Source organism: Anarhichas minor, unplaced genomic scaffold (genome assembly GCF_050575085.1).
Source record: "Anarhichas minor isolate MPS153535 unplaced genomic scaffold, ASM5057508v1 ptg000062l, whole genome shotgun sequence".
Taxonomy (NCBI): Eukaryota; Metazoa; Chordata; class Actinopteri; order Perciformes; family Anarhichadidae; genus Anarhichas; species Anarhichas minor.
This window is the reverse complement of record NW_027466508.1, coordinates 6,500,465-6,518,379: the sequence shown is the minus strand read 5'-3', so window position 1 is coordinate 6,518,379 and position 17,915 is coordinate 6,500,465. Positions and strand designations below refer to the sequence as shown.

At 43.6% G+C, this 17,915-nt stretch overlaps 1 protein-coding gene across 1 annotated transcript in view; it reads left to right on the top strand.

Moving 5' to 3' along the window:
- Positions 1-17,915, top strand: part of itfg1 (integrin alpha FG-GAP repeat containing 1) — a 121,461-nt gene that overhangs the window by 35,600 nt on the left and 67,946 nt on the right. The window contains exon 9 of the mRNA XM_076077925.1: positions 6,639-6,733. Coding sequence (XP_075934040.1) covers positions 6,639-6,733 — 95 coding nt within the window. The remainder of the gene's footprint in view (positions 1-6,638; positions 6,734-17,915) is intronic.

Below are 17,915 nucleotides of genomic sequence, written 5' to 3'. Positions count from 1 at the left end.
CTCCTCCTCTGAAGAACATGACAGCAGCTGCACTAGAGGTGTTTCATGTACCATTCAAATTCTGTAACGTATCAGACTCAACACAAACCACGAAGAATTTAGTTTGTTTACAAAGCCTCTATTCTTTAAATAGCTGACTTATAGTAGAGTATCTTAATTTCTCAAAGTATAAGGTGACTGAAAAAGGCAACCATATTTTCTGATGCCTGGTCGCCAGTGTGACAACCACTTTCAAAAGTCAGTGTTTTTTTTTAAACATATTGTATCCTACTTCTTTCTCTTTTGTCTCTCCGTCTCTTTTTGCCTCAGTATCATCTCAGACACAGCACTGACCTCCCCACAGAACACACACACGGCCAACACGATAAACAATTGTTATGGATCCATATGCTACGTCTGTGTTGCCGAGTCGCTGGATGTCATGTGTCTGAGCAGCTTCCACTGGCTGAACACATTTGGCTAAACCTGAGGCGTGTGTGCGTGCGTGTGTGCGTGCGTGTGTGTGTTCACGGATGCACACGGGAATCCGTCCACCCGCCCGTGTTTGTGCGCTGGCGGTTCCGTTTCCAGCGCTCGACTCTTAATAGATGCACAGCATATGCCAGACAAAACAGGCCATCTGCCTTATCACTGAGGTAATTGCATTTTTCAAAGTGACAGCGGCCGATGCATAATTCATCATTAGGTAAAGCACAACGATGTCCCACAACCAAGTGTGTCAGCTAGCTCCACTGCAGGTAGGATGAAGGCCAGCAGCTCGCCGAGATAGGGAGATTTTTTCAGACGGCGAGACGGGAGCGTGTTTGGAGGTGATATTTAAAGTAGGAGAGGCTGTCGTGCTGCACGTACGTGTGTGTGTGTGTGTGTGTGTCTGTGTGTGTGTGTCTGTGTGTGTGTGTGCAGGTAAGTCAGCATGTTAACAGGACAGCCTATTTCTCTCTGCTCTCCCCTCAGGCGTTCTTTCTCCACTCATCTTATTATTTTGTGTTACATCCAACCTCTCCTCCTCTCCCTCTTTTCTGTCGGCTTCATTCTCAACTCAACCCCTGCATACATTTTGCAGTATTTGTTTTTTTTCTTCCTTTTCAACCTTCATTTCCCTTTTGTATGTTTTCTTTGCTGTTTTGTCTTGTTTTCCGACCAGCCTGCTCCGCTTTCTGACTTGCTCTGCGTTTCCAGCTTCGTATCCTTCATCACTTTCTCTCTCGGTGTCAGACTGCTGCAGACGTGGGTGAGGTGCCGGAGTCCTGCTCGGCGAGTTGAGATCAGAGTTCTGTGCGAGCAGCATCACATAATAACGTGCGTCCCTCCAGACCATGTTAATGAAGTAGAAATAGCTCACTAATCAAGCACCATTTTTGTGATATCCCTGGCATTTAGAAATATCCCAACCCATATGCAAATGATTCAGTCTCCTGGGTTTGCAGTTTTGAAAGTTGCGGTATTCATTTGCACATTTTAATATGCAATTTAATGCAAATCGCAAAGTACATCTGACATAAAAGTGTCCATTGAAGGTAAAACCTTTCTTATTCTTCTAGTATCTGCTGTGCAGTAATTATGCATAAGTAGTACTCTAAATGATAAGGACCCACCCACAGAGCTTTACTATAGTTATCACTTTATTTTTGAATGCATTTAAAAAAATATTGTTTTTTTTAAATGTTTTCTTCAGACTCAAAGTAATTATGGGAACTGTAGTTCCAAAGCATGATTATCCCCAAAATCGAAGTAGTCAAAGAATGATAATAGGAGTTACAAATCCATGAATGCTACCTTTTGTCGTGTTCCACTATTAATAATAGAATGGAAGGCGACTGGGCGGTTGGGGAGGCACAATTCACATCATTCTGTCAGAGGGTAGCCTCAGTGTCGGACCGTTCACATTCCTTATTGGGATTTTTGCACTTTTACATACTTGCACTACTTTTACACCTGGCAGATGAATGAAATCCAACTCAATGGGTCGAGTGTGCAATGTGACAATTTCGATTTTTGATTTATGATACATGCAGAGTCAACCGCATGGCCGCGAATGTTAAAGTGACGTAGATGCGCTCCTTTAGGTTTTAACTTGTCTCAGATATTATGGAGGCACATATAAGAATACAAATACAAAGCTTCCAGAGTTTAAAATGATATTTTGTGTTTTTTTTAAAGCAGTTATGTATTTTTGCTTTCTTTCAAACCTGTGTTTTTATATTCTCCCGAAAGACGAGACCTACGTCAAATGACACACACATCTCCCACTCTATTACACCTTTAATACACATACACACACACACACACACACACACACACACACACACACACACACACACACACACACTGTTGCAGAAAGCACACAAATCTCTATCAGATTTTAGGGTTTGTAATGAGACGCAGGCTCCCGGCAGCAGCCCACCGTGTGTGTTTGTGCGTGTGCATACTGTGATTTGCATAGTTATTGGTGAAGTGTACTCTATGAATGCCATTGTGTCGTAATGCATATCTGCACTGTCTCTGTATATTGTCTCTTGGTCTCTCTCTCTCTCTCTCTCGTTCCTCTTGTTGTCTCACCCGTTTTCTCCTCTGTTTTCCCTCCCGGGCCTCCCCTCTTCTCAGCGCCCTCTGCGTATCAACCCGTACCTGCAGTGTCCTCCCTCTGAGCATCTCCCAGCCAATCTCCGTCACGCCACGCATTGTCAGCGGGTTTGAAAGATGAAAAGAGGGAGGCAGGCTGGCAGGGAGGGAGAGAATGATGTTGAATAAAGAGGAGTAGAGATGGACAGAGAAACCGATGCATTAAGACTGAGAAGGGAGTAATGGGGAGTGAGCTACTGAGAGAGAAGTGAGTCGGAGGAGGAGAGGGGAGGCGGGTGAAGGAGAGCATAGCGGGAATAAAAGAGAGACGGATGAAAAGATGGATGAAAGAAGGTATTCATGGAGGTAAGGACAGGTGGCACGGAGGGAAGGAGCGCAGGACTGCGTGCTGCGTAGCAGAGCTGCCGGTAAACATCAGAGCACCATGGCGAGTGACAACCTCTGCAGGACTGAATTAGCACTCATTCTGTCTCTCTCTCTATCTCTGCCCGTGTCTTTTTGTTTTCTCTCCTTCGTGTAGCTCACCCTCTACACATCTAGCTACACTGCAGAACACGGGCTGCACTCGATGCACTCAGTATGTACCCATGTTGTCAATACACCCACGCTAATGCAATTAATTAGACCGCAATGCCCATTTCTAAATTTAGAAAGCCATCACAATATGTTGGGCACGAGATACTTGCAGCCGCCTGTGCCTGAATGTGTGCTAAGTGACGCTCCTTTTAGAATTGAGACAGATTAGCGGCTGCTGACTTATGTTGGAACAATCAAAATATTGCACTTCCATGGCGTTAGGGCCCTTAATAGAAACGGATGGTCACAATAGATGCAGCGGAGATATCCTGACTGTCGGGCCCTGGCATAGGTGAAGCTCCAGAAACACAGGCTCCTACATTTCCCATAATGCAACTGTGTTTTTCTTGATGTTACACCCAACTTGCCTTACATCTTTTAAACACTTTGTAACAGAGGGTTTCTGTTGACAATATAAAGTCATTAGGTCAAGGTAACCTGGATGACATCATCAGGGTTCATTTCTCAGACTTGAGACAAACCCACAGAAGACATCGCACCACAGTTTTACAAGCTGAGTAGTACTCCCCATGGCGGGTAAAGTTATCTTTAAGTCTTAAAGTGGTCAAGTCAATAGACATATAATTAATGCGCGATAGCTTTCATAATCCAATATTCATTTATTTAGAAAGCACTAAAGAGTAAGTGGTCACAACTTTCTGAGTGCGAGTATCTGCCGGCTTTCATTCATTTCATATCATTGCAAATTGAATATGTTTCAATTGTTTGATATTGGCCAGACAGCAGAAGCAGTTTTAAGACATCTCTTCAGGCTCTGCAAATTTGAGATTATGATATACTAATATTCTAAATAATGAATGCATGAATAAAAAAATCTGTAGACAAAAATAATTTTTAGTTGCATCCCAAGTGCAAAATCCGATGTTTACTCGTCATTGTGTCTCATTGTTGCAGTGTGTGCCTCCTCCTTTAAATTGACACAATTTAAATTGAGTGATTTCTTGATTTTCCTCTTCTCTTTTTCTCTGTCCACACACTCTTTGTTTTAACACAGACTTAACGGAAATCAACTAGAAACGGTTCATTTTAAAACTATTGAGAGATGATGGTTTGGGTCGGCATGTATTCTATCCACATTTTTTGCATTTTAAATGTCTTCTGTCTTCGTCAGCCACAGGCTTTGATAATATTAGAAATCCAACTTTGGAAACAAATAGTGAAACCTTAGGGCAACTACAGACGGGTTGCGGAGGTCAAAACGCCAGCAACACTTGTATAAAGAACAACTTCATTGTTTAGTCCCACGAGCTTCAGCTTGTGGAGTTCATCAGGCTCATCGTCAACCACAGACAGTTTGACGTTTTTCTTATCTGATTTGAAATATGCAACAGTACAAGAAGGACTTGCTGTCTTATTATCTTCAGCAGCACATCACGTCGTCCGTCCCACTTTTCCTCTTCTTTCTCTGCCTCTCACTCAGTTGCGGAGACAGCCACACTCGGCTTCTCCTCCTCGCTTGCTTTTTGTACTGTCATTCATCATCAGTGTCATTCGGTTTTCCATACCACGTGGCACAACATCTGTTCGGGAGTGTCGCACTTGCCCTGTTTGAAAAAAGGACTCGGAGAAGCAGTGCGACAAGAGAAGCCTGGAAGCAGTTTGCCCTCTCTGTGTCTGGTGTCAATTTACGTGCCGACCTCTGAACGCAGAGCGCACATGCAGTGTCTTTGGGAAATGGCCGAATCTCAGCAAACCAAATATCGGATATTCTTGTTCTGTGTTTTTGTTCCACAGCAGTGAAAACTGGTGGTATCTTCCTTTAATTTTGTTATGTTTTCTTTAGAGATATTTCTCAAAGACTTAATAAAGTCACAGCAAGAAAAGCAAAGGTGTAGGTAATAACATTAATGATGGTCTCCCTCCGTTTAGGTGTCCCAGTGAGCCGTGACAATGAGCATACATGCGTCACACCGGGGTCCTGGTCCTTGAACCCTTAATTGTAATGCAGTGCTCCTTAGTGTTGTAAGACGCACCTGTGATCCTCCTGCTTTTATGTATCTAAACATCTGCAGTGTAATTGGTCTGTGGCTCATTAAGAACAGGTCCAGCTTAAGGGAACATCACAGAGTAAACCAAAGGAATCTGATTATTGACATCATCTGTTACGGACCTAAATTCAGTCATATTTACACATGATGCAATCATCAATAAATGTCTCAACCCCATGTAATACAGCTGAGAACAACAGCTAGTGTGTCATAAACAAACATTCCAGTCAAAGAGAAAAACTATCATGTAATGTCGACGTCCTCCTGGATCCATATTCTTATACGTGTTTAAAATATATCTAGGATTGTTGTCATCCTGATTGTCCATACTGTAGTGTTTGTCTCCCCTTTACACGTGACATCTATTGCACGTCTGTCCGTCATTGAAGATGTTGCTCTTCCATTTTTTGTAAACCTCCTTTAGGCAAATTCGGTATTTGTCATATTGGGCTATCTCAATCAAATTGAGTTGACTCGATGCATTAAATATTTTGTGTATCAGAACTGCAACTAACGATGATTTTCATGAATGTACCCTCATTGTTACGATGAATTGTTTGGTTTTAAGAAAAATACCCCAAAAAATGTTTATACGGTGTTCAGTTCAATTCAAAATACTTTATTCGTCCCTCAAGGGGCAATTTAAGGCGAGCAATACACAGACAATTAATTTACACACACAAAAATACAACAAATACAAACATCACCAATGAGTTAGAAAGACATACACAAGGATTAATAGCAAGCAACAAAATCCAACACCACAAACGCACATTATGCCACAAAACCAAAGCACGTTTATCGGCCTATACACAAAGTTTAATGTGCGCACTGCTCTTCAGCTCGGACCTGTAGCTGAACTAATCTGATGGCCTTAAATGAATTCATGCGGTCTGTGCTTTCCTTCAGCAGCCTCACAATGTTTTGTTCCAGGCTTTCACAGAGGTGAAGACCCGAAGACGGAAAGTGTGTGTGTGTGTGTGCGCGCGTGCGTGCGTGCGTGTAAAATCTGAAACTAAACCTGGCGCGCTGAGGTGATTGGGCTTTGAAGAGCTGCTGTTTTGATTTTGGGAGGCTCCGCACCTGTGCTTGTGCATGAGATGAAGCCTGCGCGGGATTTTGATAATAATAATTAATAGCGATGAGAATCAGCGGAGAAAATGATTCTTCAAGTCAACTGGCGTTGTTAAAAGGCATCAAAGAGACGAGCGTCGCTTGGATGCGTGTTTGCTCGGAGGAAAACAAGCAGGTGTTCCTGTGATCCGGCTCGCACGTAGAACAGGAACGACTTCTTTGTTTGCCAGGAAGTGCGCGCGCTCAAAGTCAACTCCGGAACAAATCCGTGGCATTCTGATTGGAGAGGAAATTATTAAAATAGGACAGTTTTGGAAAACAAAGGCTCGTTTTCCCCTCTGGTTCAGTCCAACATTGTTGCTTCTCAGCCTAATTCTCTGTGTCTGTTTGTGGCAGATGGCGACGGCTACCAGGACCACCTCATCCCCGTGTGTCTGGATGCCTCCTGTCAACGCAGTGCCATCTACATGGCCAAGTCGGGCTCAAAGGAGGTACATGACACACACACAAGACTACGCAAGTCATTCCCTAGGTTTTTCTTCTCAGTAAACTTTTTTTGTTTTGTTGCATTTATCACTCTTCTACGAGCTGGACTTTAAAGTGCTATTCTATTCTACCATTATAGATGCTATAACGCCACTCTGCTCTCTTTACCTCTGCTCAAATCTGTCCGCCTTGTTCTCTGTTCCACTCTTCTGACACTGTTCTGTTCAAATGTCTCTTTTCTACTAGTTCTCGTTCCATTCAGAGGGCGCGTAGAAGCCAGAGTTCCCTATTGTTAGGGGGATCATTTGACCCTACCGTCCACCCTGACCCCATGTAACGCTACTTAGGCCGAGGTTCCACTTGTCTTTTCAACACGGCTTTCGTAAGCGGAAGCATCGGATTGGAACACAGCTGTTCCCGCATATATGGGTCCACACGTGACACTTCAATGCGATCTGCCTGACCGGATGTATTTTATTGTGAAAGGAGCGGCTGTCAAACGGTGGATAAACAGATTTGATTTCTTATAAGTTGTTTTTTTTTATACATCATTTTTACTCTTCCTCCTTGCAGTATAAGTAGACTTGTTTTATTGAAGAAAATCTGGCAACAAAGCTCCGGCGATTTAACATTTCCTTTTCTTTAAGTTCTTCACAATAAAAGTCCTCCGTATGAGTATACTTATTTTATTGACGAAAATAGGCTAAAGCGCCTCTAATTTCAGTGACAAACACACGTTCCTATAAATTCTTAACAATTTAAACCCCTGTTATCATGTAATTTAAAAGCTTTTATTCTGAAGCTGCACGCGTTTGTTTCTCCGTCTGTCTATTTCAGGAAGGCATTAAACACGCAGCTTACTGCTTAGAAACACATCGGGGGCCGATCTGGCGGGTGCCACTTTGTTTGCAGAACCATGCGAGATAGAAATAACATACACACGCGCACACCTTCAATCCCATCTGAATAATGCACAGCGTGTACGTGCACGGATAAGCTCACACACAGTTGCTCTCACAGGAAGACACACACACACACACACACACACACACACACACACACCACCTACATAGCATCTTGTGATTCTTTTCAGATACATCCTACCAGTTGGCAAGAGCCCCCACTCTTTCTTCTTCCTTCCTCTGCCACCAGAGAACAAGCTTCCACTTTTTTTTTCTTCCCGTATCCAAAATAGAAATATTACAGGCTTATCTGCATGTCCGCCCCTACACACACACACACACACACACACACACACACACACGCACGCATAAACAACACAGACACACAGCTGTGCACTCCATGTGGACATGCCTTTTTTTTTGTTTGCCTGTCAGCAAAAAAAGAAAAAGATTGAAGGAAGAAGTGAAAGGGGGGGGAGTGTTGAATGGAGGGGAGGCAGAGAGAGGAGGACTTATCTGCACTGATGGATGATGTGAACACATGTTGTGCTCTGCGTCGCTATGCATTTGAGAGACAGTCATCACTGTCTGAGAGGGAGAGAGAGGGAAGCAGGCTCTCTCTAAGCTTCTACGCTTTCACGGAGCGGTGATAATAACGTGCAGTCGTAATGATAGCCTTCCTCCACAGAGGCCAACGCGCGCATGCAGTTTGCACGATTATCTGCATCGCCGTATTGATGTCATCTGTGCATCATTGTTTGTGGTGTCAACACAATGGTTGATGCCTGATCTCACACTGCTGTAGGTGGGCGTTGGGGTGGTGGCTCCGTTACAGCAGATGTCTCCCCTTGAGGAGAGTCTGCCCACTGATAATAACGGAGGAAATGGAGGGGAGAGATGGAAGAAAGAGAATTCTAAGAGGGGGAGGAAACAGAAGGGGGGAAGGAAGGATGAAATGGAGAGAAATGGGAAGAAAAGAGAGCTTGATTTAGGAATGGAGAGGGGGAGGGAAAAATGGATTATGGGAGGGAGAAAGAGTAGGTGGCGGGAAAGGAAGATTGGAGAAGGAAGGATGGTCGTTGTCCCTTCCTTGACCTTGGATGTGTCGTTGTGGAATGGAGAGTGAATAAGACTCGTGATATTCATAAGACATCAGGCGAAGACGTGATGAGATGCCTTCGGGTTGTGCACGGAAGTCCCGCTGAGTCAAAACTAGTGTGCGTCTGTGGTTCAATCTCCACACGGCAGTTCGCTCCATCCCTTCCTGCGGTCGCAGCTCTGCCTCCACCGCTGCTGCAGCTCCGGACCTTCACTCCACCATATTAAAAGAAACCGCACGGGGGGGGGGGGGGGGCATCCATCCAGCAATCTCTCCGCTTCATTCTCTCCGCTTCATTCTCTGTCGTTAGACTCACCGATCACATTTATTCACCTCCCTTTTTTTTTTTCTGCTCCTACATTCTGTAACACAATTGGATATTGCTGCAGAGAATAGCGTTATTGTGGGCCTGTGGGTGTTAACACCTGTCAAGGACATTGTAGCAAAGGAAAGCAAACCTAAACGGGACTTGGATGTCTTTTCATTAGCTGCAAGGAAAGATCTCCTCAACATCAGAGTATATTCACAAAAAGGAACTGGTACAGAACTGTACAGCGCAGTCATTTTGAGCCGTGAGGAAATGGCTTTACAAATGGAGCGCTGATAACGCGTGTTGATCATCCTAGTATCTCATGCTCTGATGGGGACGAAAAGTAAACCTGACACGGTGCTGTCTTGCTTTCACTTTGGGAAGTGTGCGTGCACGGCAGTTGTACTGCTGCGATTGGCCGTTTCTAATTTGCAGAGTTTCCAGAGCACCATGTTGTTGGGTCTCTGTCTGAAACATTCCCATACTTAGACGATCACGGGCGAGGGTGTTTCACTGCAGCTTGCTCTCTGGGCGAACGCATGCGGATATATTTCTGTGATCGATGAAGAATCGCCCCGGCCCTACGAGGTGATATCACATACGGTATATTGTGAATGATATAGCGACATAAACTCTGTGAATGATGGACAGAGAGCCCATTACTCCTGCCATTTTCATGCAATATTAGCAGTAGCTCGCAAGTTTCCCTCTCAAAAGGTGATTTGAAAATGAAATTAGATGCCAATCTATGGCATTGAGCGTAGTGTCCGTAAGTTGACTTTACGAACAAGGTGGACTAGAGGTCGGCGGGATGACGTTTAGTCGTTTTGTTCAAAACAAAACACGTAAAAGCTTCGAAATTCAGGAGTGGGATATTTACTGACTGATTTTATATCGTAGAACTAAACGAAAATAATTCATTAAGCTTGTGTTAACCACAGACCTTATTTCAGGCATCTAACCGAAAACCCCGTTGACAACACCCGGAAGTTCAAAAACGCTCCATCCAGATTACATCTTAATACCAGGTGTAATATATATCTATATAGATATATATATATAGATATATATATATCATATATAGCAATTCAAATTCAACGAGGTCCATTTAGAGAGAATTTCCTAGCAGATGTGTCGACGTCTGTATGTCGTCAACAACTGACTGTCAAAGCAAATAAAGTTCAATTGAATAATGTGTTAACAATATTTATCGTCCGTTTTACAATTGAACTGGATGAATTATAAATAATACATACTCTAATAATAAATAAGTAAAATAAGGGCTACATTAAAGAATAAATTACAGAACAGAAAGCTTTTGAAAAATATTTTTCTTAAAATAAAGTCTTTAATTTAAGAAAAATGAATTTAACTGAATTGTCTTTGCCCTGCAGCTTTAAATTCTGTTCATTCAGGTGTGAAGTGATGTTAATCAAAAAAAGCCACGATAATTTATTTTTCTCATCTGCTCAATTTCGAAGAGAAATGTGTGTGCAGGGACTTATCTGTGGTTATTAAAACCACTTATTTCAGCTCTAGTCCTCTGTTATTGTTGGACAGTGAATCCATGTGGTAGGATTCTGATCATATTGGGCTCTTACATTCATTTTCTGTGCATTCATTTTGGCTTTGAATGGTACGTTTGCTCAAAAGATGTGTGCTTTGTCTCGTAGTGGCTCTTCACATTACCGCTTTTAATAATCGTCACGGTGTCTGAACATGTGAGACCTACTGGTTTTGAACTGCCCGTAGGAAGACTGAAGATTTAAGAGTCTATTCTTGGTTAAAGGCTCTGGTCTCGCTGACTTCTTTTCTCTTTTTGGAGAACGCCATGTGACTCACGTATTATTCCCTGACTAGTCTGTCTCCGCCGTGTGTGTAAATCTCACTCTAGTTGGGAAGCTTGTCGGAATACCCATATCTAAGTAGTATGGCTAAGTAGCATCACGTGATGTGATTAATAACGCATGTAATTGGTCGGTGTGTTTCCTGGACCCCTGAACGAGTGCCGTAAAGGCTAGAAAAGCTGCGCCGGTTAAAATGGAAGCGCTCCGTCAAAATGTTGTTATTCTCAATTATCTATCGGTTTTAGTTCCAGGGTCCAGATACAAAGGTGTCTGGGTCCGGACTCGGACCGCGGTGTGACTGAAATCAGAAGTGGTTGAGTCTGTTTGTAGTGAAAGAACCTGGTAGGGTGCAGCTTTCTCTCACACAGTCCATCAAAGAGGGATTGACCCAAAATGGCAACAGTGTGGCCAGAGGCCACATCCCCTGGCTCAGTGGCTGGCAAGAATTGATTAGCTTTGGGAATTTTGTTGCTGTTATTTTCCGCTACCCAAGGTTGACTGTAGTTTATAGTCTGAAGACAAAAACAAAGAAAACTCCCCACTCATCTGACGGTTACCATTTTCATTTGGCATTGTAATATGCGTACATTGTTTTGTTCATTTTCTTTTCATATCCTTCAGTGGTGACAAACTGACTGCACCTCTGAACCTTTCCCAATGTGCATGTATAAAGCTTTTTTTTCCCCGAGAGTATTTGGTCTATTTGTAACACTCCCAATTTACACACGTGCACAAATGCAAAGCGCACATACCGCCCCCGTGAAGGCCGAGCCAGCTGCCTGCTCTGGCTGCCAGTGTGAGCGAGACCGCCTCCTCCCAGTCATCCCAGTCCGCCGGTCAGTCACTGGTCAAAGAGGTGACACTGACCGCAGGTAGCAGTGTCCCCGCCCTGCCCAGCTGACACACAGACATATGGTCTCACTCCATCTCTGGCTCTGACTCCGACTGCCTTTCGCCAGGGACAAACTATGACCTCATCTACAGCTGCTAATAAAAAGCAGTCTGGGTGTTTTTGGATAAGGACATGTGTATTGGTATATACATAGTCAGTTAATGCAAATCACCACAGATACAAGCAAATATCGCCATGTTATCTGGAAACATCAACATCTACGTGACTAGTAACGAGGAAACGTTTGGATCTTTTATACTCCATGCGGGTTTCTCTTCGCGGCAAACCGACATTCTCAAAGCTACTCGAAATTGCTACATTTTTCTCCGGCCATCCGCACGGAACTTCGCAAAGCACCTTGCCTGATGGTGTGATGTCGACACTCAGACCTTCTCGGATGCAGCAAGCATAAATCAAGCTTTTCATTTATAGTGTTCGCTTATGTTGGCGGTGAACGGACTACCCCCTCCCCAGCTGCCTTGTATTACTAGTTAGAGTCGATTTAGAGAAGTTTAGTCGTGCTCATTGAACCCCTTCGAAGGGAAATCATACACGTCTATGTTGCAAGGTAGCTAAATATTTAGGCAGTGCCGAGGTCTTCAAACTGAGGTGCGTCTCCCCAGGGTGGTGAGGGACAGTTGAAAGCAGGGTGCAGAGGAAGATACGATGGGAAGTTATTGTAGTTGCAGGTACAGCGGCTGTGAAACGCAGCTCATGGAGGCAATTAAGATGCGTAAACCGTGTGCCAGATTGCTCCAATCTACATCAAAAACCCTGCTATTTCACAGCCAATGTTTATTTTCCTCAGTATCAAACATAGACCGTATATAAGAAGTGGACGTAGTCATCGTGGCGTCACCCATTGGTTTGTGGACTGACGTTTTGAAGCCTCGAGTTTGGCATTTTGGCCGTCGCCATCTTGGCTTTTTTGCCACTAACGGAACAGAAGTGATCTATATTACTTTACATGGGACCATAAGTTACTAAAGGAACATCACGCTCTATTAAAGAAAACTTGAAACGAGCAATTGAGGCCATAAACTCATGTTTACAATGTTTACTGAGGTAATAAATCAGGTGAGCCAGTAAGGTAGCTTAGTTTAGCATCAAGACATAAAGCCATTAAACATCACACACAACAAAATCCTTTGTGGGATCATGGGATGTCAAACACACACCAATTCAGTCCAATCTAGAAGGTCAGTCATGATTTGCATAGATTTCTGCTTTTCAGTTTAAATTCTCAAATTTTGTGTTCTTCTAATTATCTTCTAGGTTAAATATTTCAGACATTTCATCACCTAAACATACCATAACATACATAATCAACGCCACGCTCCCACTATTATATATTACTATCCCATGAGTATACTGCAGCACCACTCATCTGACTTTGCCATGCAGTAGTCATGTGCTTCTCCCTCCCACTCCTCCACTGCTCAGTCCCATGCTGTCTTTCAGTGCCAGTTCTAATGTGATAAGCATTACAGTCATTAAATCGCCGGCATCATAAAAGCCATTGCTTCATTACACGCCTGTTTTTTTTTCTGTGTGTTGTTTTTGAACATTTTATTGCCTCAGACAGCCTCGTTGTCTGTCGATGTTACAGCACCTCCCCGCATCACCTCGTCAACCCCACCACCACCTCCCACCTCCGCCGCAGGCCACCCACATTTTAATTTCTTGGCCTAATGAAGCGGGAGCTCCCTCCGCCAAGTCGAATCAATGGGAATCTGCAAGCGTGCCGTCGCCTTTTTTTCACTTTAGTCATCAGCAAAGCCAGGAGAGCGATTTCATGTCGGGGGCCTGTGTTTGTGCCCCCTGCTTGTTTTCATGTGCGTGTCAATATGCATGCTTCCATGCTGTGTGTGTGCGTGTAGGTGCGTGCATGTGCGTGCGTGCAGAACGCCACAATACGCCGTCTGTACACCGGCTGTGTTCCCACTGCTTGATAAAAAGCTATTTGTATGCGGGATACTTCCCCTCACTGCCATTAAAGGTATCAGATTACCTCGCGAGCACAAATCCCATCATCGTCTTCATCTCCATTAACTAGGTAATTTTGATACACACACACACACACACACAAAAAAAACACACAGACTCAATTCGGTGTTAATATGTTGACATTTGAACCAGCGAATGTCAGTATGGAGTTATTTAGACTTAGGAGCGCTGTGTTTGACTGGGACGACGTCAGGAGGATGGATTATTCCACAGAGACACACACTTGACATTATTCAAATACTCTGTTATATTTAGTGATTCAATGTCAAAACTTGCACAGCCCAGAGGAAGGAGTAACTGCCTCATGATTTATTTAAGGAGCCCCTCTGTCAGGCTGGCTGTCCATTGTAGCTTCTCAAATAAAAAAGGATTTGATTAGATTACATCCTTTAATATCCTCACGGAGGTCCTTATGATTTCCTCCCAATTCCCCACACAATGCTGCTGAGCAATAAAGACAAACGGGGGAACGCCGCCTCGTCTCGCTGAGGAAAAATGACGTACATTATTTGTACCCCCTCTGAAAACTACTGACTTCCGCTTTTGCCGTTGAGCTTTGTGATACCGTCTTCTAATTTACCCCAATTACTGTAGCTCTTTTGTCCTCACACAGTATTGTCCTCACATATCAGTGTCCTTAGGTGTATGTTTGAGAGACAATCGCGCTTTCTGCCAGGAGACAATATAATGTTTAAATTACTGCGAAGACAGCCACGATAATGCAGGTCTGGCGTGTTTAATGAATTACTTATATGGCAGGCTTAATCTTGAACTAATGAATACTGCTTGATTAAGTATCTATATCATATTCATATATTCATATTTCAAGGATTTTGTGCATACTTGTGTCGTTTTTAGTCTCTTCATTCTAGCTTTCTTTATTTTACTTTTCCATCAACATCTGCTCTCCCTTCAGACTGCCTGTAGATAATGGAGGTTCATTTATATATTAAAATCTCATCTCCCGTTAAATCAGCAGCCACCACAGAGCCCACAGATGACTCTCTTGAACCTGATGCGCCACAGTCATTCCGAGCGCGCGTCTGCATTTTTTTTTTTTTTCCGCAGTGATGACTAGATGCCGTTGGTATTCTCCACGCTCTTCCTCTCCCCTCCTCTGATCAGCGCTAGAAGAGAAACAACAGACAGTGCTCTGATTGCCTCGGGGCCAACGCCAGCACAGCGGTCTGATGATAAGGCCGGCGACCAGCGAAGGCCTCGCTCTGTCCTCTGAGCGCAGACCAAAGGAGTCCAGCGTGAAGATAATAACTCAGCAGTGAATTCATTTGCCTCGTGGTCTTAAAACCTCCCCCCCCCCCCAAAAAAAGAAACAGATTGAGGATGCAGCACCTTTTTAAAAACGCACCTTTCTCTCATTTTAACCATCTCTATCATTCCCCACCTGTTTAGTTTTTTTTACAGCAGAATAATGGTTCCACCTCTTAAAATGTTTGTGTGTAAGATAGTATACCGCCACATTGTGTTTACTGGCAGCAGCCTCTCCGGTCTCGCTCTCTCTTTCTCTCTCTGTCTTATTCTCTCTGTCTTTCGCTCTCTCTCTCTCTCTCTCTCTCTCTCTCTCTCTCTCTCGCTCTCTCTCTCTTTTCACTTCTCTCTGCCAGCCACCACACAGTGGTCATTTCCAGCACTCCCATCCACTCTGGACGACAATAATCAAGCCAAGCTTTACGCCCATATGGCAGGCCGTCGGCCTCTTAAACCGCATCGCGACATCACTCAGCGGTCATTTAATGAGAGCTTGACTGGGCCCCCAGCTCCCTCTTATCCTGAAAAATATTCAACCTGGCTTTATCACTCCCCCGCTTTTATGACGCCATCTGCACCGCATGTAGAGGAGCATAATTACTGTCGTCCTCCACTCACTGCAGTCGGCCAGTCCGAGTGACTCCGTCTCGAAAACATACGGGCCCCAACTGCACTGTTTCTAATGAAGGTGAATAGAAGGTTAATGTAATATTAAAAGGTGCTGCCTTTCAAAATATAGCGTCAGAAAAAGTTGTGTGCCTGTTTACGGCTAAATACCCGTAAATTAGATTGAATACTTAGTAATTCTCTCTCTAGTTATGCAGGTACAACACTTTTTACTACTTGTGTAATTGATAAGCCGGTATAAACTGCTTCTTTACATTTGATGAAACTAAATCTTATGTTATAAGGCAAATGAAATAAGACATGATCTCTAAATTGACTGAAAAAGATGACTGTGAAAGGCAGTAGTGATGTGGGTTTGCTGACTATGCTCATTTATGCTTTTTTAGTATTTTCGTCAGCGTGTTTTAAAGTTTTGTTTTGCCATTTGCCAAATATTTTTCAGTTACCTCATCATTATAGGTTCAGATTAAAGAATTCTGATTTCAACCTTCTAGTCCCGATGGAAATTGTCAAAGACACCCGTTCCTTGGCATTCCTTTGACCCCCCCCTCCCCCCCCCCCCCCTACAAGCAGTACATCAGTACATTTGTTCACGTATTGTGCACAGTTGGTTTGAAGGAAACTCACATCAGTGACATCACGGCCTGGGTGATATATTTCACACTAATTGCTTGTAGGCCGCGGTTGTCTTTATCAGACATGCTGGTCGTATTAAGAGCAATTACAGTAGCGGCAGTTCTGGTGAGTGTCTCTCCGGTGACTCTCCCCCACACCTGCTCTCTCTGTTTAACATTCATGAATAGTTTAAACCTCCAGCATCTGGCCCAATGCCTTTAACTATAAATCCACACACATACACATACCAATGCCTCTGAACTGGTTATTTAGCGTAGTGTGAGTCTGAAAATGTGTGCTCTCTTTGAATGTATAAAACCAGAGCCTGCTAAAAGGTATCTAACTCCACTGGAATTATAGCCCGGCTAAAACTGGATTTATTTTAAGCCAATACTGATATTGATGTTTATTATTCATGTCAATGAGGGTAGACTAATAGAAACACCTCTTGTGTGTAATGCAATACAGTTCAACAGCACCACAAACTAAATGCAGCCTCAGCATATAGTGCATACAGTTGAATCAACACCTGTCTGAAACAACTCGCGTACCAAACTGAGCGTCCCGTACTGAGTGGGGATACACGCTGCTCCTGTTTGTTGTGTCCTGATGGAGTTTGGGTAAAGAGTTAGGGATGATGATGCATTCAGTGACCAGCAGAGAGAATTACGTTTATGACAATAAGTGGCTTAAACCGGTGCGTGTTGATGCGGCCGCTCAATCATATCAAGAGAGAGGTAGTAATAATCTCGACACCGTCTCTGGCATGCTGTTTGTTTTTTTTAAAGCAGTTTACTATGAGCACCTCTTTAGTTTGACTGTTACAGAGACATCAGTCAGTAGCAGTATTGCAGCAAGGCCCCCTTGAGGGCCCTCCTACCTTGGCATTTGAATTGTGGAGATGAGGGAAAGACGCCTTGTTAAAAAGGGCTCATTCAGTGTAAAGAGACTGGCACTAAAGGCGACACTGCAGGCCGTGAGCACACACAAAGCAGCTGATTCTCTGTGGTTTATTATTGGGCCGAATGACAATTTATAGTGAGGTTGAATTTTGTTATTGGTATGAATCCCTTTCAGACTGGTTCCTTCTGCTCGGTTCAGATTGGTTCAGTCACGTGTCGCTCTTTCTACTCGGCTTCGTTTTGGGACCCACACCGAGGACTTGCTAAATCGAGCGTACACAATCTAGCAAATAATGTGATTTGCTTTTTTACCTCTCGACTAAATGCTTTTCTCAAAGTGTTGCTGGAGTCCGAGTTTACTCTCAAGGCACTACGAGGATAGAGATTGCTGTTAGGTGGCCATTCTAGGATTGAACTTCAATCATATTGTTATGTGACTTCAATGCGAAGTGTTTCACAAAGTCATTTTGGAGTCACTGCTTTGGGTTTGTGCTGGTAATCTCTCCCCCCCCCCCCCCTGATCATTGCTCTCATCCACTGAGGCAAGCATTTGTTAGTAGTATAAAAATTGTTCTTTTTTTAGCTCGTCGTAGCCTAAGTCAAATTTACATGTTGTGGGATTACCGTTACATTCGAAAACCCACGTCATGCCTTGAGCTATTGTGATCCGAGCTCATGATGCAAGCACAGTACAAGTTGTTAGTCCGTATGGAAGAAGCG